Source organism: Vespula vulgaris, chromosome 6, assembly GCF_905475345.1.
Source record: "Vespula vulgaris chromosome 6, iyVesVulg1.1, whole genome shotgun sequence".
Lineage (NCBI taxonomy): Eukaryota > Metazoa > Arthropoda > Insecta > Hymenoptera > Vespidae > Vespula > Vespula vulgaris.
The window spans coordinates 4,710,001-4,732,123 of NC_066591.1; the positions used below are offsets into that span (position 1 = coordinate 4,710,001).

General features: G+C 30.9%; 1 protein-coding gene across 4 annotated transcripts in view; it reads left to right on the forward strand.

Moving 5' to 3' along the window:
- LOC127064438 (rhophilin-2) overlaps positions 1–22,123 on the forward strand; it is a 41,521-nt gene that overhangs the window by 8,274 nt on the left and 11,124 nt on the right. The window contains exons 1-2 of one of the 4 annotated variants that reach the window (XM_050995481.1): positions 12,276–12,532; positions 12,611–12,842. The exons of the other annotated variants lie outside the window; for them this stretch is intronic. Of the exons in view, the coding sequence (XP_050851438.1) occupies positions 12,813–12,842 (30 nt within the window). The 5' untranslated portion in view covers positions 12,276–12,532; positions 12,611–12,812. Of the gene's footprint in view, positions 1–12,275; positions 12,533–12,610; positions 12,843–22,123 lie in introns of those variants that run through there. 4 annotated transcript variants of the gene reach the window in all.

Here is a 22,123-nt window from a genome sequence, read left to right on the forward strand (position 1 = left end):
CGGTATATGCATAACCTACATATGTTTCAAATGTTTCATATGTTTTTAAGAAGTTGATAATCGGAAGGTGAGATAAATAAGAAGAAAGAAAAAAAAAAGAAAAGAAAAAATAGGTTTCATAAAACAATGTCCGTCAAGAAGAATTATAAGAGCGGATATCAGATCACATATATTTATGCGAGATATAATTGGAAATGTTTAATTGTTAGTTATGATTATTTAATGAAATTTTATTTTATGATTATTGAAAAATTTTGATAACATTGATCGTATTGGTAAAATTTGATAAAGAATCATATTCTTGTTTGATATTCGTGTGAAATATATATATATGATTATTTATAATATTGTATAGCAATGATTAAAATATACATATATTGGTATATTCCTCGGTTAAAGTTTAAAAAAATATTTTTATACTTCTTTTTCTCGAAGTAATATATCATATATGATACTCTATGATTCGAAGTGTAAGATAGAAATGATTTCGTTGGCTAGGTTCTATCGCTGATTTTTTGAAAAAGTGCAGAAATGCATTTAAGGTATCACTCGTGCATCGGAAGCTTAAGAATCGTTGAAATTTACGATACAAAATTTTTTTTTCGCAGCCGGATTTCGAACTCGGGTTGATGGATTAATAGAAAGCTGTCTACTACCGTGTTATCCCTATAGATAGAGTATAGATCACAGATTACAGATCATAGATCATAGATCATGGATCAGAAATCCTGCATTTTTAGTATTTATAACTTCAAAATTTGTTCCTTTTCATATAAAAATAGTAGGAATTTTTGAGAAATTATAAATCAGACAGATTAAGACTTTTATATTAATAATTTTATATAAATCTCTCTCTTTCTCTCTGTATATATATATGTATTATAATTTTTAACAATTAAAAACGGTGTAATATTATACATAATACCATAAAATTTAAAACATTAATTAAAAAACTTTACATGTATCATAGAAGATAATTGAATATTCTCATCTAGAGTATTATTTATTTAATAGAAAAATATTATATAAAACAACTTCATTCAAGATCTATATCATAATAAATATATATCTTTATTTTTCTCGGGAATTCTATATACTTCTAATCGTTAATAATTTCTAATCGTGATCACGTTCGATCTCTACTCGAATATGTACTCTTAACGATCGATCTAACTTGCCATACGTTGTTCCATTAATCCAGACTTCTTTCCCTTTTCCGTTCTTCGAGATCGCAAATAATGATTTCTTATGGTAGGTAGAAAATTCTTTCACGTATATGTATATGTATGTATCGTATTACATACATAGTATATATACTCAGTATAGGAAAGCGAAGTTATCCGGGACTTTCCCTGCTGGCACGATCCGTACTTGCGTAAGACACAGGACGAATTTAAAACAATCTCCATTGATCGTTTAACCCATGGCTGTTAAACTGCAGCTGTAACAAAAAAAAAAAGAAAATGTATTTAACTGATGAAATTTCGTTGGATCGAAGAATATTAATTGTTCGAAAAAAAAACAAATTGTCTCATCGAACAAAACGAATGGCATCAATGATACTGTTCAGATACTTTCTCTTTTTTCTATTTTTATATCGTGCTTTAATATTAGTTCTGTTAAAATAAATCTTGTTTCGTAAATCTTTTAAAAAGAGAAGATCAGACTGATTCGATCGTCTTAAAAGTTGCCTATCAATACTTTTATATATTTGTCCTTTTTTATTATTAATTAATAATCAACAGGACTAAAGTTACATCGAATCGAGTAATTTTTTCGAACAATATCTCTATGTATTATTCAACTCCTTTAAAAATGTAGTAAGGAAACTTTGACCTTCAGATCGAACGAAGATCGGAGCTCGATCATTCATTCAACGTCACATATACTCGTTCAAGATACATTCAGTATTATAAACTCGTTCAATATACTCGTTCAATCACCTTTAGCTCGATATACTACTCGCCAGGAACAGTCATTCACCGTTCAATAGTCCAAGTTTTTTTCTATACAAAGTTACGATCAATCTTATGCAGTTTTAATTTCGTACTGAATATTACTTATCTTATATTTATTTTCTTTTTTTTTTTTGTTATTGGCTAATTGATTATTTAAAATTAATTTATTGGCGTGTCATAAAGCGGATTATTCAAGAGTGACTTTATCGACAAGCTTTCAAACTTTCGAGACGAAAATGTACTACGGTGAAATACTTAATGCGTTTAATTACGAAATTACAATATATTAATATTCAATACGTTTTCATAATATTCTATACGTTGTTTTTCTTTGAAAGTGGTAATTCAACTTTGAGTTGAAAAAATGAGTCAAAGCTAATTTAAGCTGCAGATGAGAGTGAATGTCTCCACTTGATATTTACAATAATGAAATCAATACGATACAACATCCTCATGAATTAGTCAAAAGAAGTTTTTCTGTTAAATGAATAGCGCATTAATGTTTCCTTTACAATTGATATAAGTTCGTTTGCTATTCAGAAAAAATATTGTATCACTTCGAGAATTTTTACAGAAATCGTAATATAATAAAAATCAATGTATTTAAATATTTTAAAAGCATGAAACAAGCTTATTAGCGTTTTAAAAATATCTTTAAATATGTTAAAATGCAAGATATTAAATATCTCATAAGTAAGAAATATTTATAGATATTCTTTTCAAGGAGAACAATTACAATGATCGTATATTATTTAATGAATATTTAATTAATCAAATAAATTAATAGTTATTCATTAAATGTCGTAGAAAGAATTATATAACTTCTATAATAGAAAGTTTCTATTATCTTCTATATATGTATATGTATCTTTTTTAAATAGGTCATATAATATTTTTTTTGTGGTAATGTCGATAGAAAAAGATATACATTAAAGAGTTCATTTCGTTTATAAATAAATAAATCTATATCTACATCAGAGTATTTCATAGTATTTTATAGAGGAAAGAAGAAAAAAGTGAGCTTTACAAATGGAAAAAAGGTCGCGAAAGATGGTACGCCTAAAAGCGTCATGATTGGTTAGCAGCGCATGTAATGAGAAGTGCTGTCCTAAGACTTCCTCCCTTTGGCTTTATCGAGCCCCTACTTTCCGTGACACGCTACTTCGCTTTTTTCCGTCACGATAAAAAAACGATAGTAATTATTCTCTCATGAAAAGGAGAGAGAGAGAGAGAGAGAGAGAAGAAAGAAAAACGATCTATTATCTCTTTATCGTGGATCTTTGTTCTCAATTTTCATTCTCGTCAATAAAAAAAAAGTTAGACTAGAAACTTAAGATTAAAGAAAGAGGAAGATTACCATCGAGCTCAAGTGTTTCTTGTTCAGTGAATATAACGTCGAATGTTATTATTAAATGGAAATAAGTAAATAAAAAATTAGATAACTGTAGAAGCTTTGATACACTTGTCTTTAGGATGGATTATTGTACGATCATTGAACAGTTGAGTCACTAGCGATGTATCTTCGATTTGCTATATATCGATTGATCGTGTAACTTGAGATAGTTCTTTAATATACGTTGTTATACATTTTGAAATATTGTTTTCTTAGAAATTTCTTGGTACGACTTTATACTCGGTGGACTTATCAAAGAGAGAGAGAGAGAGAGAGAGAGAGAAAAAAGTGTTTTAAGTATAGTAATTATTTTTTAAGCTATTACGGTAATTAGCTAATCAACTTCTTTCCGATTTGTTAAGATTTACATTACATCCGCGATATCGTCCATCCATTTGGAAAAGTTCTAATTAGCAACGAAAAAAAAGGAATAGAAGGAAAAAAAAGACACGGTTAAATACGACGGAATGTCTTTCTTTTTTTTTTCGCAGGAATAGTGACCATAGAAAGCATTGTTATGCCATCGTTTTGTTCCATTTATGGAAGAAGAATGGTTTAATAATGCTTCGGAAATACCGTCGGTTTAAACGCATTCTTCGCCGCTTATTATATCTCTTCTGTTGTTTTATACATTCGAGTATACCATAACATGATAATTAATAACCGTAAAAATATATATTTATTCAATCAGTTGTTTTAAAACGGGACTTTAGAATCGTATAAAATTGCCGGATGTTTTCTCTAAAAATGCTTTTATTTACTTACATACACGTATCCGCGTTTAGTCATTGTAAATATTATAAAAAGTCATTATTATTCTTCTGATAGGTAGGTAATAGTTGTAAATAGAAAGTGCAGAAAGTTTACGCATTTGGACGGTGTGGCCTATCATTTCGCTGGCTTTAAAGATTAGAATTGTGTTTAACGAGATTTTAATGCGTCCGTATATACAAACGTTCACTTACACGTAGACATATACATACATAGGTGTATGTATACTACGGGAAATCGTACAAGTTGCATTAATATGATAAATCTAATCGGAAAGCGATCGGAAGCAGACCTGATAAATTTTACTCTTGAGAATTAGAATTTAGAAAGCACACAATGGTACGAGTTTCACGCGTTTGTTAAAACAATGTTGATCGTTCGTTGAAACATCGTTACCTTGATACCACGAGCTATGTCGCATGAAAGGCGAAGCCAACTCGAAGCAAAGAACGTCTGGCACAAAACCAATATACTTTCCGATGGCGATTACTTACGGTCGAACGATCGAACCGAAGAATCGTCGACTCTACTACAGCAACTTTCAAAATATTTCATTTCTATGTTTCCTTTTTTTATCAAATAAAAAATATTCTTCACGAGCTTTTTATAAAAATATAATAACGAATGACGTTAGAATAATTTCTATTCGATCAATTGATATATTGTACGAATAAAATATCTAATATCTATATTAAGAAATATAATTTACAACCGATCATTTACTTATTTCGTAATAACTTAAACGTTTCTCGATTTAATTGAATTTACTATAACGAGTAAGAAGAAAAAGAAAAATGTCAAGAATATATTCGTCAGTACTGATATAAACTTTATGAAATAGATTATATCGCAATAACGTAATATATCGTATGAATTTGCATTTAAATTCTAATGCATTCTCTTGTCGATCTTTCCTTTGATTGATTTGATAATATTAATAGGATATTTTATATTACCAGAGAAAGAAAAAGAGAAAGAGAGGAAGAAAGAAAGACAACTTTATTATCATTATTATTATTATCATTATTATTATTATCATTTCATAACAAATTTATTTATCTTGAAACGGCTTCTAAACGATAATAGAAACGTTATGAGTGGGGTTTAATAAAATTGTTATCGCTTGATGGTTTCCGCGTGTAGAATTTGCACCTGTCGACAAGAATATATATACGTCGAAATAAGATAGATTAAAACGGTGGCTAATATCGTATGCTGACAACGATAACCCCCCGTTGTTGTCTCCCTCCACCCCTCGCTTCAATCTATCGAACGACTGTCCACCCCTTCCTCTGCCCCTCCTCCTGCTATGAGTCATTGAGCGTGAGGATACATGGAGGTGAAGGGAAAAGAGAAAGAAGGAGAAGGAGAGGTCAGGATCCATAAGAAAAGACACTGTTAGGCTGATTCAAGAAGGGACAGCACGTGCTCGACCCATTCGGGATCTTTTGCGCGTCAAGGTACGATGAATCATTGTTTGTGGGGTTCATTGTTAGTTCGTTTCACGGACATCATTATCCTGACTACATGGTCGAATCCTTTGAAGGATTGAATATCTTCTTCTTTTTTTATTTTACGCTTTTATTTAAAGCGAAAAAAAGTTTTCAAGACACGAAAAAATCAATTAATTCTTTATTATATAATATGAATAATATAAGAAAATTGTATGCTTTTAATATTTGATATTCTTTTTTTTTTTTAAGCATTACAGAGATATATCAGGTATATTCTTTTTTTTTTTTACTTTTCTTCTTTTTCTTTTTTTCATTAACACAGCTTTCGAATATTTCACGCGTTCATCTTCGTTTGATCTTTTTCTTTTGTTTTAAATATATAATACATGTTTTGTTGTATGATATATTTTTTTTTTTGTTCATAGAGAATTTTTGGTAAGAATAATAATATTAATAATAATAATGATAATAATAATGGGAGCAAGGTGAATATGTGAAATACGATTTAATGTAGTCATAAAAAAAATATTGAACTTTCTGATTATTTCAGTTGGAATGTAGATACTTGGGATTATATCAGCCTGTACGTTTTTGTATCGGTTTTATATAATGAAATGTAAAAGCGTTTTACGTAACGAATAGAACACTTACACCAATAAATCGTGCAGCGTGAAATAAAAAAAGAAAAGAAAGTAAAAGAAGATAAAATTATATTCGAATAAATCGTGTCATATTTTGATCCATCTGAATTCGATATCGTAACCATCGGACATCGAGTTTTTTCTTTCTATTTCTTTTTCTTTTTTTTTTGATAATAATATTGAAATTGTAGAAAAAAGAAAAAAATTACTCTCGCAGGCTTATATAAACTTTGTCGAATTTACGAGCGAAAGTTCATAAGTGCAAGCGTGGATAATTATATTTCGTTCGAATTTCGAAACGAGTACGGTATATATTCCCCGATCGATAACTACGGCCATTAGTGCGAAAGTGATCTTTAAAGAGAAAGAGAGAGAGAAAAAAAGAAAGAGAAAGATATTCATTCCCTCAAACACGCGACATCGAACATAAAAAAGATCTATATTTATTATGCAATCGATTATATAAGCCTATCAATTAAGGTGACCGTCGAGAAATACAAAAATCTTAGTCACTGATGGCTATTAAAATCATTCATTTTCTCTTTCTTTTTAACGATGACCGAAACAAATGTGTATGTGAAAAAATTTGTTCTCGTACAAATTGTTTCCTTTTTTTCTTTTTGTAGGAATAATAAATTACATTATCTTGATTAATATGAGATATACTAATATAGAAATAATTAGGAAGAAATATATTATAGATATTATAGCAGTAAGTTCTTTTTTTTTCTTTTTTTTTTCATTTCTATTTATTTAAAAATTTCACGATAAATTGAATTATTGCGGAGACACGTTACATTACGCATTAAATACATTCCATATTAATATGTCGTAATTTCATAACCACATACATTTTAAAGATTAAATCTCACGTGTTACTTCGACGTGTATACACACACACACACACACACACACACATATATATATATATGCATATATATACGTATATATTTCCTTTTCCTTAACATTGAAAGTTCTTTATCAAGAAATCTTCATTCTTAAAAAATTAAATTATTTTATCTCGAATTCACTTAAGGCTCAATATAAAGTATAATATTTTACAACGGTGAACGATAATCGATAAATGAATAGAGGAATAGACGAGTTAAAGAAAGAATGAAATAAATAAATAGGAAAGATTTATCGGTCTTTATCGAAAATTAAGTTGAAAAGATTCATTGGTAAATCAATCGAGCGAAGAAATGAGAAGGTCTTTTACTTCTACGAATCTCCAATCGTTCCTGTGGTCCAGCTTTCTAACGGCAAATATTTCAAACCAGTCTTCGGTATGCGGAGCAATAATACGTTCGCCCATATATACCAACGCGAGCGAATAACTCGTGGCTGGTTAAACTATACGCGTAATAGGTATATAGTTATAACAGTGTACGTATATATGTTTGTGAGAATGTATGTGTGTATATAATACATACTCGTAAAACTTCTAAAGAATTCCGAACATACCACTTCCGTTTAAGTCTTTCGACGTTCGATCAATTTTCCCTTCGAGAAAAAAAAAACCGTTCTTAACATTTCATTTCCACTTTTATCTTATTTTTCGATTTTTTTAATTAAAAAGATTTTCAGAAAGAAATGTTATATTAGCTGTTATATTTATTAAATTATATAATTATTTTATATTTATATATATATATATTATTTTTTGTATATATAATTAATTTATTCTATATTATATTTAATTATATAAATAATATAGTTATGATTAATAGATAAGTATTATAATCGTAAAACGGAGATAATTACTTTTTTTATTTGGATCATCGCAATCCCTTTTTTATGAAACTTATATTTAATTTCTTTATATATCGTGATTCTGCATTTAAGGGTTAATCGATTGAGTTCAAGCCGAGATAATTAGTCATATTTTTTTTTCTTTTTTTCTTCTTTTTCCTTTTCTTTTTTTTTCGTTATATCTCATCGATCATTATAATGCGATACATGTGTGATTTTTATTAGAGATAACGAACTCATCATTATATCCCGAGGGGAGATAGGTAAGCACGTGAGTTCACCCTTTCACATTCGTAACTATATAAGTATGTACTTACTTACGTCCTAACGAACGATCGACTCCTTTCTATCGGCCTGAAGGCATTTACAAACGTTACTAATTAACTCGTCGGCCTGTTTTAATAAAAAGAAAAAGAAAAAAAAAAGAATATGTCTTACGAAAGATCGCTCGAAGGAATTCACAAAACCTTTGGAATTGACCATAAGTATTTTCGATGTCTATGGATTTGGAATGTTATAGAAATTGCTTTTTATAGTATGTATTATAAATAAATATCTCGTGTTAGAATACATTCCTTTGATTTCTCTGTAAATAAATAATAAAAATTATTGGGCGTCTAATCATCGTTCGACTTTTAAATTAAATTTTCTTCGAAAAAAAAAAGAAAATAAAATTTTTAGAAAACATTTATATACTCCGTGTAAATTATAATACTACGTTGTGACATAAGTAGGATGCAGGAAAAAATGTTTATATATTTTTCTTTTTTTATATTTTCTTACACGATATTTACACGTGCAACAGGTTTATAACACTTGGTTCGTATTTAATCGACATTTGTATATCATTAGGAGCTTATAGAGGTGATAAATTATAATTAAAGAAATAATTTGAAAAATAATTGGTAGGTATTGTTATCGATAATTAAGTTTTACGTTACATCCGTTCTCTCATTGAAAATTTCCTCATAAACGAAGAACGAAATAAATAGACAGAAAGGGATAGAAAAGATCGCGTGCAAAGTAAAGAAGGACAATTTAATTTTTTTAATCATCGATAAACTTCACTTTCTTCGACGACTTCTTACAGAAGAAGCGGAAGTTGAGAGAATTGCCTTCGACTTTAATCACATGATACCTACTCATTAAAATCACGGGAACGTTCGATCGTTCGACTCGAAATGGCTTCATAGACTTCGTTGATTCTATCGTTCTCTCTCTCTCTCCTTCCTTTCGTTGCATATACTCACGTATATTACGAAGTTATACGAATGCATTAATTCTTACACTTATGTACTAGCATTTCTTTCTTCTTCTTCTTCTTCTTTTTTTTTTAATTAATTTTCTCAAATCAGTAATTTCATTTTATTACTATAGTTACTTTTTGAAATTATTTCCTGAATAAATTTCATTTATTCATTTACCTCTTCGTCTTTCCTTCTCGACGTTGGTTGGACATAAATTTTTTTGTTTTCTTTCCTCTTTCTTTTTTCCTTTCTTTTCTCACCGTTGATGTATACAGCTGGAGTCTCGGCTTCCGTTCATTCGCCCTCCCTTCTCTTCCCCCTTTCTCTACTCTCACAGTCTCCTTTCGCACGTGGCATTATTTCACCGGTAACCAGGTGTTCTTTTTCTTTCTTTTTCTTTCTTTATCTTTTCTTCTTTTCAGTTCTTACCTACCTCGTCCGGGTAATCCGCAGTTTGCTGTCTCCCATCACGTTGTCAAACAACGCACGGAAGTAGACGTGACGAGTCAGTCCAATTAAAGGCATTCCTATTTAATTTCGTTAGATTTTTATATCCTCCTCACGTGCATTGCCTCTTCCAGGAAATATTATATAAAGGGTTCGTAACATGGGTATTTATTAATCGATAGATATCTTTGTAGATAACGTTATAGTTTTTAACGAAATTGTATTTTTTAATAGAAAAAGTAGGAAGATTCATTTGTAATTGTATTTTAATAATAATGATAATAATTAGTTTTTTATTATTTATTATTTATTATTATTATTATTTTTTTATTTATACAAGCTGTTCGTTTGTATGTGCGTATACACTGATAGAAATTAGTGTCTAAAGGCTAACACGTTCGCGTGGATTAGTTAGAAAAGTTCAGTTCAAATTAAAGATAGGTAGATAGGTATGTGTAGACATATCGACTTTCTAGTATACCATGAACTTTCATCCATTCTCGCTACTTTCCATCGATCATTTTCACTCATAGTTATTTAAATTCATGTCCCGAGCTGAATGTCAACCCGTATGTTAATGTCCTTCGATCGAGTAGATAAATTTTCTATGAGGATTAGATTTTGATTCGATCGAAAGAATGAATAGATAAGTTTTGTCTAATTGGTGGTTTCATTCTTCTTTAGAATTTATTTATTTATTTGCATATTTATCTGTGTGAAAAAAACACGAAGAAGAAGAAAAAGAAGAAAAAAAGACACAGGATTATCTTAAGAAAAGGATTAAAAGTCATCTTACTCTAAGATCGAAGATCGGTTGCGATAGCACCTTCCTCTCGTTAATTTACAAGAATGGTCTCACGATTAAGGACGGGAGCCAAAAATTGAATGGCTGGTAATGCACTAAGATGAATCAAGTTACTTGAATTGTTGAAAACTCGAAAAAGTAACTCTTACCTTATGTTAGTAGAATCTAAGATGCCGTGAATGCCTACCGTCGTCATCGTAACTTGCGATGTATAGGGTGAACCTCATAGAACGTGATCACTTTTCGTATACATCAACATTTAGAAAAACTCGTTAGAGGAGATAGGATCTAGAGAAAAAAAAGAATGAAATACTTCGATCAAAACCTGCTCTTTTTTTGGGGGGGATTATTAAATGAAAGATCTTTTAATCTATCGGATTAAAACGAATACTTCTAACAAAAAAAAAAAAGAAAAAAGAAGAGGAAACAGAAATGATTTTTGAATCGAACGATTTTTTTCTAAGAATTATCTTTGAATAAAAAAGAAAAACTATTCTTTTCTTCTTAAATAAAATAAACAGACCCAATACGATCGATTCCTTCTATCGCACGTATTATCGAAATTTTTAGCTACCGAAGAAAATCTGCGAAACAGTAAAAATTTAGATAATCGATTAACAACAAAATAATAATAAATTCCTTATTTAAATGATCGCTTATTTCTAGATCGATTGAAATGGATTTAGTAGATTTCAATATTCTCTAGAGTTCGTTATTTCTCATTCTTTATTTTACGATAAAGTTTTGTCTGAAATTTGTTTACACCCTATATACTACGTACGTACGTACATACGCACGTTATTTCGCCGACGAGCTAGACAACCCCCACTCTAAAGCTCGTCGTTACAGGTGAGGCCCGACTCCCACTACCTCGTCGGGCCCCGACTATTTCTTCTTTTTCCACCTCCTTCTCCTCGTCCTTCTCGCCCTCCTCCTCTTCCTCCTCCTTCTCTTCCTCTTTCTCCCAGACGGCGAAGCACAGCGAAGAAGCCGAAGAACTCGCGTCCTCGCGAGTCTCAGAAGTCAACGGCGAACCGTGAAATCCACGTCCGCTCCGCTCGCGTATATATTCTTTCTTCTTTCTCTTTATCTATATTTTCTCTTGCAATGTGTCTCTCTTAATCCATTTGTTTCTCCATCCCTTATTATTTATCTCTCGGAGTGAAACGAGAAAGAACGTTATTTAGTTAGGACGTTTAGATTTTACTTTCGTTTTCGAGAAAAACGCGCGAAGATCTTCGTCGATCGATGGTGGTGAGTTCAAGGCCCAAGGATATCATCCAAAGTGAGTGCATCGAACTCAAAGGCGTCGGATTCTACCTCGACTACTTTCTTCTTATTCTCGACATAGAGAATCGTGATTTTTTTCTTTAATAATTCGGTATTTAATAGTGAATAACGACGGACTCATTTGTCGTTGGTTTTTATATTCTCAAAATTAATTTCATTGGGTGCTTAAATTTTTATTTTATTCACGTTAAAAATTGAGATATTCGTTGTACGTTTGATAAATATGTTTCATGGAAGTTTCGTTTTATTTTAAGGAATATAAGAAGAGTGCCAAGAGTGTAGCAATTATTTTTACTTGTTCAAAATTACAATTAATATAAATACGACGTTTCTTTCTTTCTTTCTTTCTTTCTTTTATATATATGTATATTTAAATATCTTTTTTATATATAGATATCTTTCGTCTTACGGATAATCGACTTCTCTCTTATCTCTCGTTAATATATAATAAATAAATTTTTACCATTTTTTTTTTACTCTTCTACAAAGATAATTATAGTTAAGACGAGGAAAAGAAAAGAAAGAAAGAAAGAAGGCGAGCAGAAAAGAATACTTTCTACAAACGCATCAAATTTACAATCGACGTTTTACGTAAGCTGATAATTCTTCAATGAAATAATTATAGATTGATACGTTTTATAATCTATTGAATACAAACAAATAACGTAGTAGTAACTTCTAGAAGGTGGAAAACCGATACTGCGTATTCAAAGAACGACTTCTTCACGCATCGCTTACGACCCTTTTTCTTTAACGAAAAGAGTTTAAATTTGTGTAAGTACGTGTATATGTATACGAATAATACGAAGCAGAGTACAGGACACAGACACGTATGTGCTTCCGGTTTTGTAGGAGTGCGCGTGAATTGGCTGAGTGTTAACGTTCGTGGTGCATCCGTAGAGTCGCGAGGTTACCACCCTTCACCCCTCTCTACCTTCTCTTTCACCCCCCACCCTACCATCACCATCACCATCACCCATCCCTAACACAAGTACAACCAGTCACGGATCGAGGATCATACCGCGAATATCGTGAAGCTTAATAGGAGCGAGCCATGCTGATACTTCCGGACATAAAGTTACAGGTAACTCGTTACTTGCTTACCTACCGTTAATTATTCTTCATTTCTTCTTTCCTTCACGCAAATATTTTTTTCTTCTTCTTCTTCTTTTCCTTTTTTTTTCTCTTTCTATTTCTTTTCCTCGCACGAGAGTTAGAACGCGTGTTACTCCGTGCGTGGAAACGTTTGAACGTTCGAGATCGTTGCACGCTGTTTAGAATTCGTCGATCTTGATCGTTCGATCGAAAAAAAAAAGAATTAGGAACGTTTTGTATCGAGAATGAATCTGAATGAAAAATATGTGCAACTTTGGAAGTATGGTTTGAAAAAGAAAAGGGAAGGATCTTTTTCTTTCTATTTTTTTTCTTTTTTTTTTTTCTTTTTAGACGTATTTAGAAAATTTAGGTAATAAGATAAGTTTGGTCATATATGTATGATGGATATGGATTTGTTTAATATCTTTGTAGTTTCATGTTCTCATGAAAAATGACACGAAAGAATTCTTCTTTTCTTTCTTTTTTTTTAAACGAAACTTAAAAAACATAAAATTCCTTCTTTCTCTTATAATAAAAATTTGATTCGATTCGAAGACCTTAAGACGATCAAATTCGAATAGTTTTATTTTAGAACCGTAATTCATCGAATTTTCAATCAGACTTTCTAACAATTTTAAGTTTTCGAAGATAATAATAAATCGAGAGACGATAAAAAATCGTGACATTGATCGTAATAAAATTACTCTTACGTGCACTTGATCGTATTAATGAACGATAATGAAGAAAAATATATTTTTCTTAAGATAAAAGATTATGCGAACTGAAAGTTCTCTTTCTTACGATTCTTTCGTGGAATGATATCGACGTTAGTTTCGTTTCATGCGAAATAATAACCCGTGCATACCTACGATGCGTTTCCTGTCAGACGACGTAGGTAGACTACGACGAAGTTACATGCCAAGGTAACATCAGTATGGCGAATGAGAATATATCCAATATGGCATTCTAAAGTAGTAACGACGATTACTTATCTATCGCTCGAGGCGTAACAAACTTGTAATATCTTATAATTCCTACAGTTCATGAACTTTGTTTATTAAGATATCGTCTCGAAAATGTTCATTCCAAAATGAATAACAGTGACATAAAAAATTATCAAGTAGATAGATACATATCTCGTACAGATATTATCTATGTCATCTTAAAAAGATATACATTTTCTTTCTTTGTTTTTTTCTTGTTAGACAATTTCTCTTTTTACGATAAATCATATAAATTATTTGTATTTTTATAAAACAGCTTGTACATTAATTCAGAAAAGATTGTGAGTTTCTCTCTCCCTTTTTCTCTCTTTCTCTCTCGTTCTTTCTCTAGGTAATAAATCGCAAATAAATGTATATTTTCGTAATACAACGTAGGTTAATTCATACATACATACTTACATATGTACATATGTAAATATTATATTATACTCATATGTTTCATCGAACCTCTATATAAACGAGTTTGCGTAGGCTCCCACAATCTCTCTTTCTTTCTTTATTTTTCTCGTTTACCGCAACTTTTCGCAATCGATTCTTTACGATCGAACGACAGTGGCGAACAGAAGCCTCGACTTCGTTACATTAATTATATATTAAACGTATATTTCATTAATAAAACATTACTATATTAACGTCATCTCATTGAGTAAGAATCAAACAGTTTAGAAATACAACATTCCAAATGTTTTCTCTTTTTAACTTTTTGAAATTCTTTAGTCAACGAGAGAGCAGCCTACCCGTGTAACTCCGATTCTTCTTCGTAGTCTCGTACTTTCACCTTTTCCCAAATTGTAGGATCACGCGAGAGAAAGAAAGATAGAGTGGGGATAATGACTCTCCTTGAACGATGCAATCAAGGTAACCACGAGAGAAAGAGAGATTCCCCTTTCGTTCACGCGTTGGTCCATGGTGATCGCGTACGAAATAAAGGGAATTCTCATAATCCAATTAGAAAGTTAAAGAATTACGAATAAATATCGTTATTGTGATTTGGTATATCTTATACATGCGTTAATTTCAAATGCTTATATTTGATATATACAAATTATAATATATAAAAATATATAATATAAATTATAAACTTATATATACGTACGTACATACATATATATATATACATCAAATAAGTGTAGTTAAATGTGATGAAGTATAATTAAAAGCATCTAAAATATTCCCCCTTTTTTTTTATAGACGATTCAAATTTTTTCTATCACTGTACATATTTATTAGAACACATAGTATAAATTATTTATATATATATATATATATATATATATATATATGTATATATTCGAATTCATTTACACTTTATATACAACCATATAACCACCATATTATTACGATCGTTAAAAAAATCGTTAAGAAGATCGTTCGTTACTATGTGAAGTTCCTCTTGGTGAAATTGATTTCTCGACAGAGATCATTTAATCTATATTAGTTTTATCGTCATACCTGTTTATTATACGTGTACCTACATTTACACGAATACAGAGTTCGTGTGAAAAAAGGATACTTTCATCGTTTGACATACTTATGTACGTTAGTTGATTCGATTATGGAATTCGATAAAATCGTCGTAAAACTTGATTCTGTGTTAAAGATCGACTTAGGAATGTTCTTAACGTTGACGTATACTTTGCGGATTAATAACTATCTATCATACATCGAATACGAGTTCAATTTAACAACCGTTACTCAAGCACTCGATTACGAGCAATCGAGTCGAGTTATGTCTTTCTATTCTTGAAAAAAAATAAATAAATAAATAAATAAAACAGAAAAAAGAAAGAAGAAAGAAAGAACAAAAGAAACAGAGAAAAAAAGATTCAAGAAAAAAGAACAATTGTAAAACATAAGTTCGATCGTTGTAAGCTCTTACAATACGAAAAGGGATTGAAACATTAACCTTGATGATCAACCAAGCGTCGAAATAGTCGCACATGTCTAGACCGGATCCGGTCAGTTCGTTCATTCGAGGAAATCCTTTTGATGAAATAATTTGTTCTCTTTATAAACTGATAGATGCGATAATCGTTGTAATTTCGAAGGAAATGTTATCGATTCTTGTATCTCTTTGCGAAATAATTTTCCTTTGATCGTTTCAAATGAAAATTATATAGCGTTTCTATCACATGACAATTTTTAAATTATAAAAGTTTGAAGTTAATCAACTCTCGAACGCTTCTGAATAATGAAGAATTATGGGATAGTAATTTTCGATGTGATTTAACGTGCAATTAAACAATCTCCAAATAATATTTATTTCTCAAATTTCGTTAAATAAATGTATGACTGTACGTATTAATAACTTACATTATTATTTCATATTACTTTATTAATCATCATTTTTCAATTTTACATATACACTTACAATGGCAATCTACATACATACATATACATATACATATTTTTTTTTTTCTGAAAATTAAAAAAAGAAAAAGAAAAGAAATATTACACATAGAAGAATTATTATCCCTATTTGTTGTTACACCGACGTACCCCATAATTTTATTACTTTTTTAAATTACTTTTCTATACTTACATTGATTACGATATATAATAATCCAAGTGTAATAAACTTCAATTTATCTCTCTCTCTTTCGTATCGATAAGATGTTTCTCCTGTAGATATCTCGTCATCGGGGAAAAACGAGTTTGAACGTGCGAGAAAAAAGAAAGAAAAAGAAAAAGCAAAAAATAAAAAAGAAGAGAGAGAAAAAGATATGGCGTGGCGCGAACGGAGAGAAACGTGGACGCACCCTATTTCCTGTATGTCGGACCGTCTGGTGCCTATCAGTGGCTTTCAAAGGGGATGGTGGGGGCTTTGAGAGTGGATACCGTTACTGGCCCCCTTCTCCCGTATTCCACTAAAGATGTTGTCGTCTCTTAATCTTCCTCTTCTTTCTCTTCATTTTCTTTTTATTCTTATTCTCGATGACTCTCGATGGACCGCAAGACCAATTCCACGTTCTCGCGCGAGAGAGAGAGAGAGAGAAAAAGAGAAAGAGAGAGAGAGAGAGAGAGAGAGAGAGAGAGACGTGTCCTCTTCGATGGTTAAACCATCTTTCTCTTAGTGAATCTTTACCGTCGTCGTTATGTACAAACCTTTTCGAGAAGAGAGAGTAGGGAGTTACACAGGACTCAAATTTCTCCTCTTAAACGGGCAAGGTGTACTTGCAGTTATTACCATATATCACGTTTCTATGTTTTTGTGAATTAGAAAAGATCTTTCTTTTTATTAAGATATGTGTATCATCGTTTTAAAAAGCTTCGACTTTTCTTTTTTTCTTTTATTCTTGACCTTTATCAATATCACGTTATTGTTTTCTTTGAGATTGTATTGCATTTATGTAAATGATTAAAATGGTATTAATATAAATTTGTACGAATATTTGTATATGTATTTGTACGAGTAAATTTTGATATATTATCTTTTTTTTTCTCTTTTTCTTTTTGAAAGTTTATATACTTTATAAAGTTTCATCAATTAACAAATAAAAATGATGTCGTGACAGTGCTATATAATAACTTCATAAATTATTAGAAATGGTATATAAATTAAGACGAATGAAATATTAATAAATACGTTGTAACGAAACGATGTTTTATTTTAAGTGCGAAGAAATAAAATCAGGAAATGGAAAAACATTGATTGGTATAAGAAATTATTTAATGAAAAACTTTACGAAATTTGTCTATAATGATAGATGTATTCTACAGAAATTACTTCAAATTGTTCGTTCTTATTACGATGGTTTGTCAAAGCGATTTCATTGACAACTTTTCGACAGGTGAAAAATATAACTATAGTTATACGTATGTACATCGTCGATGATGAAAGGTATCGATTATCTCGGTTACGCGTTTCTTCCTGATTGTACAACATAATTACTTCCATCCTTCGTCCGGTAGCTTTTCATCTCGTCCATACGTAACAGAATACACACACACACACACACATTTACGTATGTATATACAGGTATGTATAACAAGTGTTATGGTCCATCTAAAATTCACGAATAATTTAACTTCAAATAAATTAGGTATTTTTTTTTTTAAACACATATGTAATATGTAAATTATATTGTCGATTTGATATTCACGAAGAACTTATACAAAGTGTCTATTAAATTTATATATCTTTCTTTTTTTCTTTTCCGATATATTTCATACAAATTATAAAGTATATCCATGGTATTCCGTTAATATTGTATTACTTACATAGTAAAAGCTGTTCTACTAATCATAGAAAACAAGAAATATTTCGAAAATGTAGGTCAAGAAACGTTACTTTTGAAAAAGTTTATGTTTCTTCAATTATCAATTGGAAAAAATCATTAATTATGCTATTGGATCGTTGAACTTATTACAAAATAAATAGAAAATATTTCGTATTGTTTAGAAAAGTTAAACTTAACACTTTTCGTCACAGTTCGTATTATCAAATAATTCAAGATGATCTCAATGAAAAAAATACACTTGTTACTTTTAATCTATAAATCGATAGATATGTTTCTATGATAACTTGTTGCGAGACGAGATATTTAAAACAAAATTGTTTTTTTAACCTTCTTCTCGTAATACAAGAAAACATTGATTTCTACGATGCATCACGACGGAAGGAAGTAATTTCAACGATTTTGTTTATTACACGAGATTATATAACTGCAATTCGATTCGTATTTGAAAGAATTTCAAAGAGATAAAAAGGAAAAAGGAATTGAATTTTCACGGCCATCAAAAGTGTTGATGATGTAAGAAAATGGCATACTTTAAAGAAGATTCAAGTGACAATGCAAGAAAGCGTAAAAGAAGACTGTTGCATCGTTTAAGAGGAAGGGAGAGATCGAATTGATTGACGTCTGGGTCGCAAGGAACGTTTAAGCTTTATTTTCTCTTTCTCTTTCTTTCTCTCTTTCTCTTCCTCTATAGACCAGCCATATTCAACCTGCGAGAACGCATACGGCTCGTCAACCTTTTATGTGCCTCTCGAAACACTCATGAAGTGACCTTGATGACGTATTGACGGTAACACGTAGCAATTATAAAACTGGTTTGTCTAAAGTAGTCAAAAGTATGTTTGAATATCAATAATGATAATAATTTTCCAATAAATTTTTGGACACGTATAGGAATTTTATTTCTTATTAGATGGATGCAAGAGCACTTTTATTTTATTTACTCTTTTAATTTACTCTTTTTAATAAAATAAAATTTGTCTTCAATTTTTTTTAAGCAAAATGGGAGACGAGCTTTTGCACTAATTCGATACATTATTATATTACATTTATATCTATATATATATAGATATAATTTAGTTTAGAATTCATTGATGGTTGGTGAAATAAAAAAAAAGTTTCGAGTATAGTAGACGTTGGATATATATTATTGTATTACACACACACATACATACATACATATATATATATATATATATATATATATATATATATATATATATATATAATTTAAGATCTTTGGGATTCATTGATGGTTGATGAAATAAAAAAAAAAGTTTTGAGCATGATAGACGTTGGATATATCGTAGATGATAAAATTAAAGGGCTGATCGGTGTCGAACGAGTTCATTCGAAGGTTCCCCGGCGTCGTCGTGTCGCCTCGTTGACGGCGCACGACACTCGAAACGAGAAAGAATCGGTCTTATCCTCCCCACCATATTGTCTCCGGAGTTTCTCTCCTTTCACCGAGTGTCGGTTCGGTCCATGGGTCCCATACATCGGCCACGTCTCGGCAGTTGTTAAAACGGTGCAACGGTAGACGGACTCGAGAGAGAAAGATCGTGCGACACATATTCGAAATACTAAGATCAAATCGGGCGTTACTTCGTTCGAGAAAAAAAATTCTATTAGCATTTTTCAATCGAACGAAGTTGGAGTCCGTCATACCTTTTAAGTTTCGTCGCGGTTTTATATTTTCTTTTCTTTTCTTTTTTTTTTTACTTTCGTCAAAGAGAAAAGTGTGAAATTATAATAAGGTGGACCTGAAAGTTCTCGTTCTCCTGACATTGACAGTGATTCTCTTTCCATGTTTTTCTCCTTTCTTTCTTTTTTTTTTTATATTTTCATTGAATTGGGTTTCGAATTTCATTGGAATTCTTTCGTGACACTCTTGACACCCTTTTTTATAATATGTAAGGCTTACTATACATAGGGTCTTTTAAAATTGATGAAGTAATGCTCGATTAAGTAAGCAAGAAAATGTTGGTAAATATATGCAGGATCAACAGTTTTTAAATAGTATGTCGTGATAATAACGTAAAAAGATTTTGTTTCTCTTTGCGAGGATATGTTTGATAAGCGCAGTTATTTTAATTCGATACAATCGATTCAAAATCATGTAAAGAAATAGACGACAACAAAAAATAATCCAATAAATTATCAACATCGTTTTCTTTATTTTATCGAGTACTATGTATGTTCAGAGTACTCTCATTTTTACAACACTCTATATATATCCATCGATGATTATAAAAGTTTCTTTTTTATATAATCGAAACGATATAAAACGAAATTACTGATTTATTTTTTGTCATATTTTTTATTTTTTAAGCCACTTTTGTAATCATTCGATTTTTTCTCCTTTTTTTTTATATAGTACGGATAATGAACGAAGCTTTAAAAGTTCAGATTTCGACAAATAAAAAAGACAAACAATTTGTATTCTTTCCTTTCTATAATTAATGAGTTCACGGAGTCGTAGGAACGGAATCGCTTTCGTGTCCTTGAGAATAGTAGTAGCATTGCACAATTCGCCAACTAAGAGATACAAAGTGAAAGAAATCCGAACTCGAAAACGGCTTTACGGCTGTAATCTCGTGCCTCTCGGAATAATCAAGGAGCTTCCGTAGATCGACAAAAACAGTTATTCGTGCTAACTATCTTCTTTCTCTTTGCGTGGTAAACGAATTAAGGATACATTGGAGGGAACACGTAGACGAGTTTAATCTTTGAAATTATGTCAGTTCTGTATCGCGATTTGCTTCGTTTACCGCGATAGCGGTTTAATTTCGTTTACTCTAATGAACCTCGTAATCTCGGTAATTAATGGCTGAACATTTTTAAACGGCACTTCGTCCGTATAACGAGGATATATTTAAAGAAACGAAACTTTACGGAATTTTACGATCTCGAATAAATATTTGGGTCAAATAAAGCATGTATGTAAATTCTTCTTCGTTCTTTCGCGATATACGAAATAAAAGAACGAGATATAAACGAGTTACGCAACTAATACTTCTCTTTTCCCAAGAAAAAAGAAAAGAAATCAAAATCAAAATCAAATTTCGCGGGAAAAAATAGTGTCATGGTCGATCGATAACGTAGAGAACGTTATTACCGACTTGACCTCGGCGGGAAAACAATTCGTAATAAAAACGAAATCACTTAGCATAGAAAAATCGTTTGGAAGATTAAAATCCCGTTAAAAAAGGAAAATATATGTGTATATACATATATGTATACGATACAATCGTTCATAAGGTCGATCGTATTGCTTTTCTAGATGTCTAATTAAATTGAAATAAATTACATTTATGAGACAAAAGGTATGAGAAACGATGATCGTCACGGTGAAGAGCCAACCTCAATCTTTTTCATTGTTAACGAGATTACGAGCGCGTGCTCGTGAATACATACCTACCAATCATTATTATTCAATTTTAACGGCAATCGTAGACGATATAGTTCTCTCATTTGAGGCTTCCGCAAGTTGTTATAACGAAACAGTTAGGCCGTTCGTAGCTTCGGATAAAGAACGAACGAAGAAGAGTAGTAATGCCTTTAGGTGCGTGTTACGGTAGATTTAACGTCTGATTGTAACCGATTCTCTTCTACTATCTCTAAAACGAACCGTTTAGAACAAGATACTCGACCGACTTTAAAAAAGGAAACGTTTAACTTTGATTTGGTTTAATATTTATTACTGTATATTTCGACGTACGATTTATGGGACAATTTATGCTAGGATGCGTTCCGATATTGTTGACCCGATCAACTTGGTTTGATCGTTTGATCTTGAAGAAGAAACGAACGGGTTCGAGCTTCGCGATTCGATTCGTTATCGCGCGCTTACGGTATCGACTCTCGTTACGCTTCGAGTGCCTGCTCGTCCCCAAAATCCTTCGATCTGAGTATTACGTTTTTGAGATCTTTTTTTTTCCTTTTCTTTTTCCTCTTTTCTTTCTGCTTCTGTATCTTTTTTTTTTTATTTTAAGCAAGAGAAATATTTTTTATCGACGATATCGAAC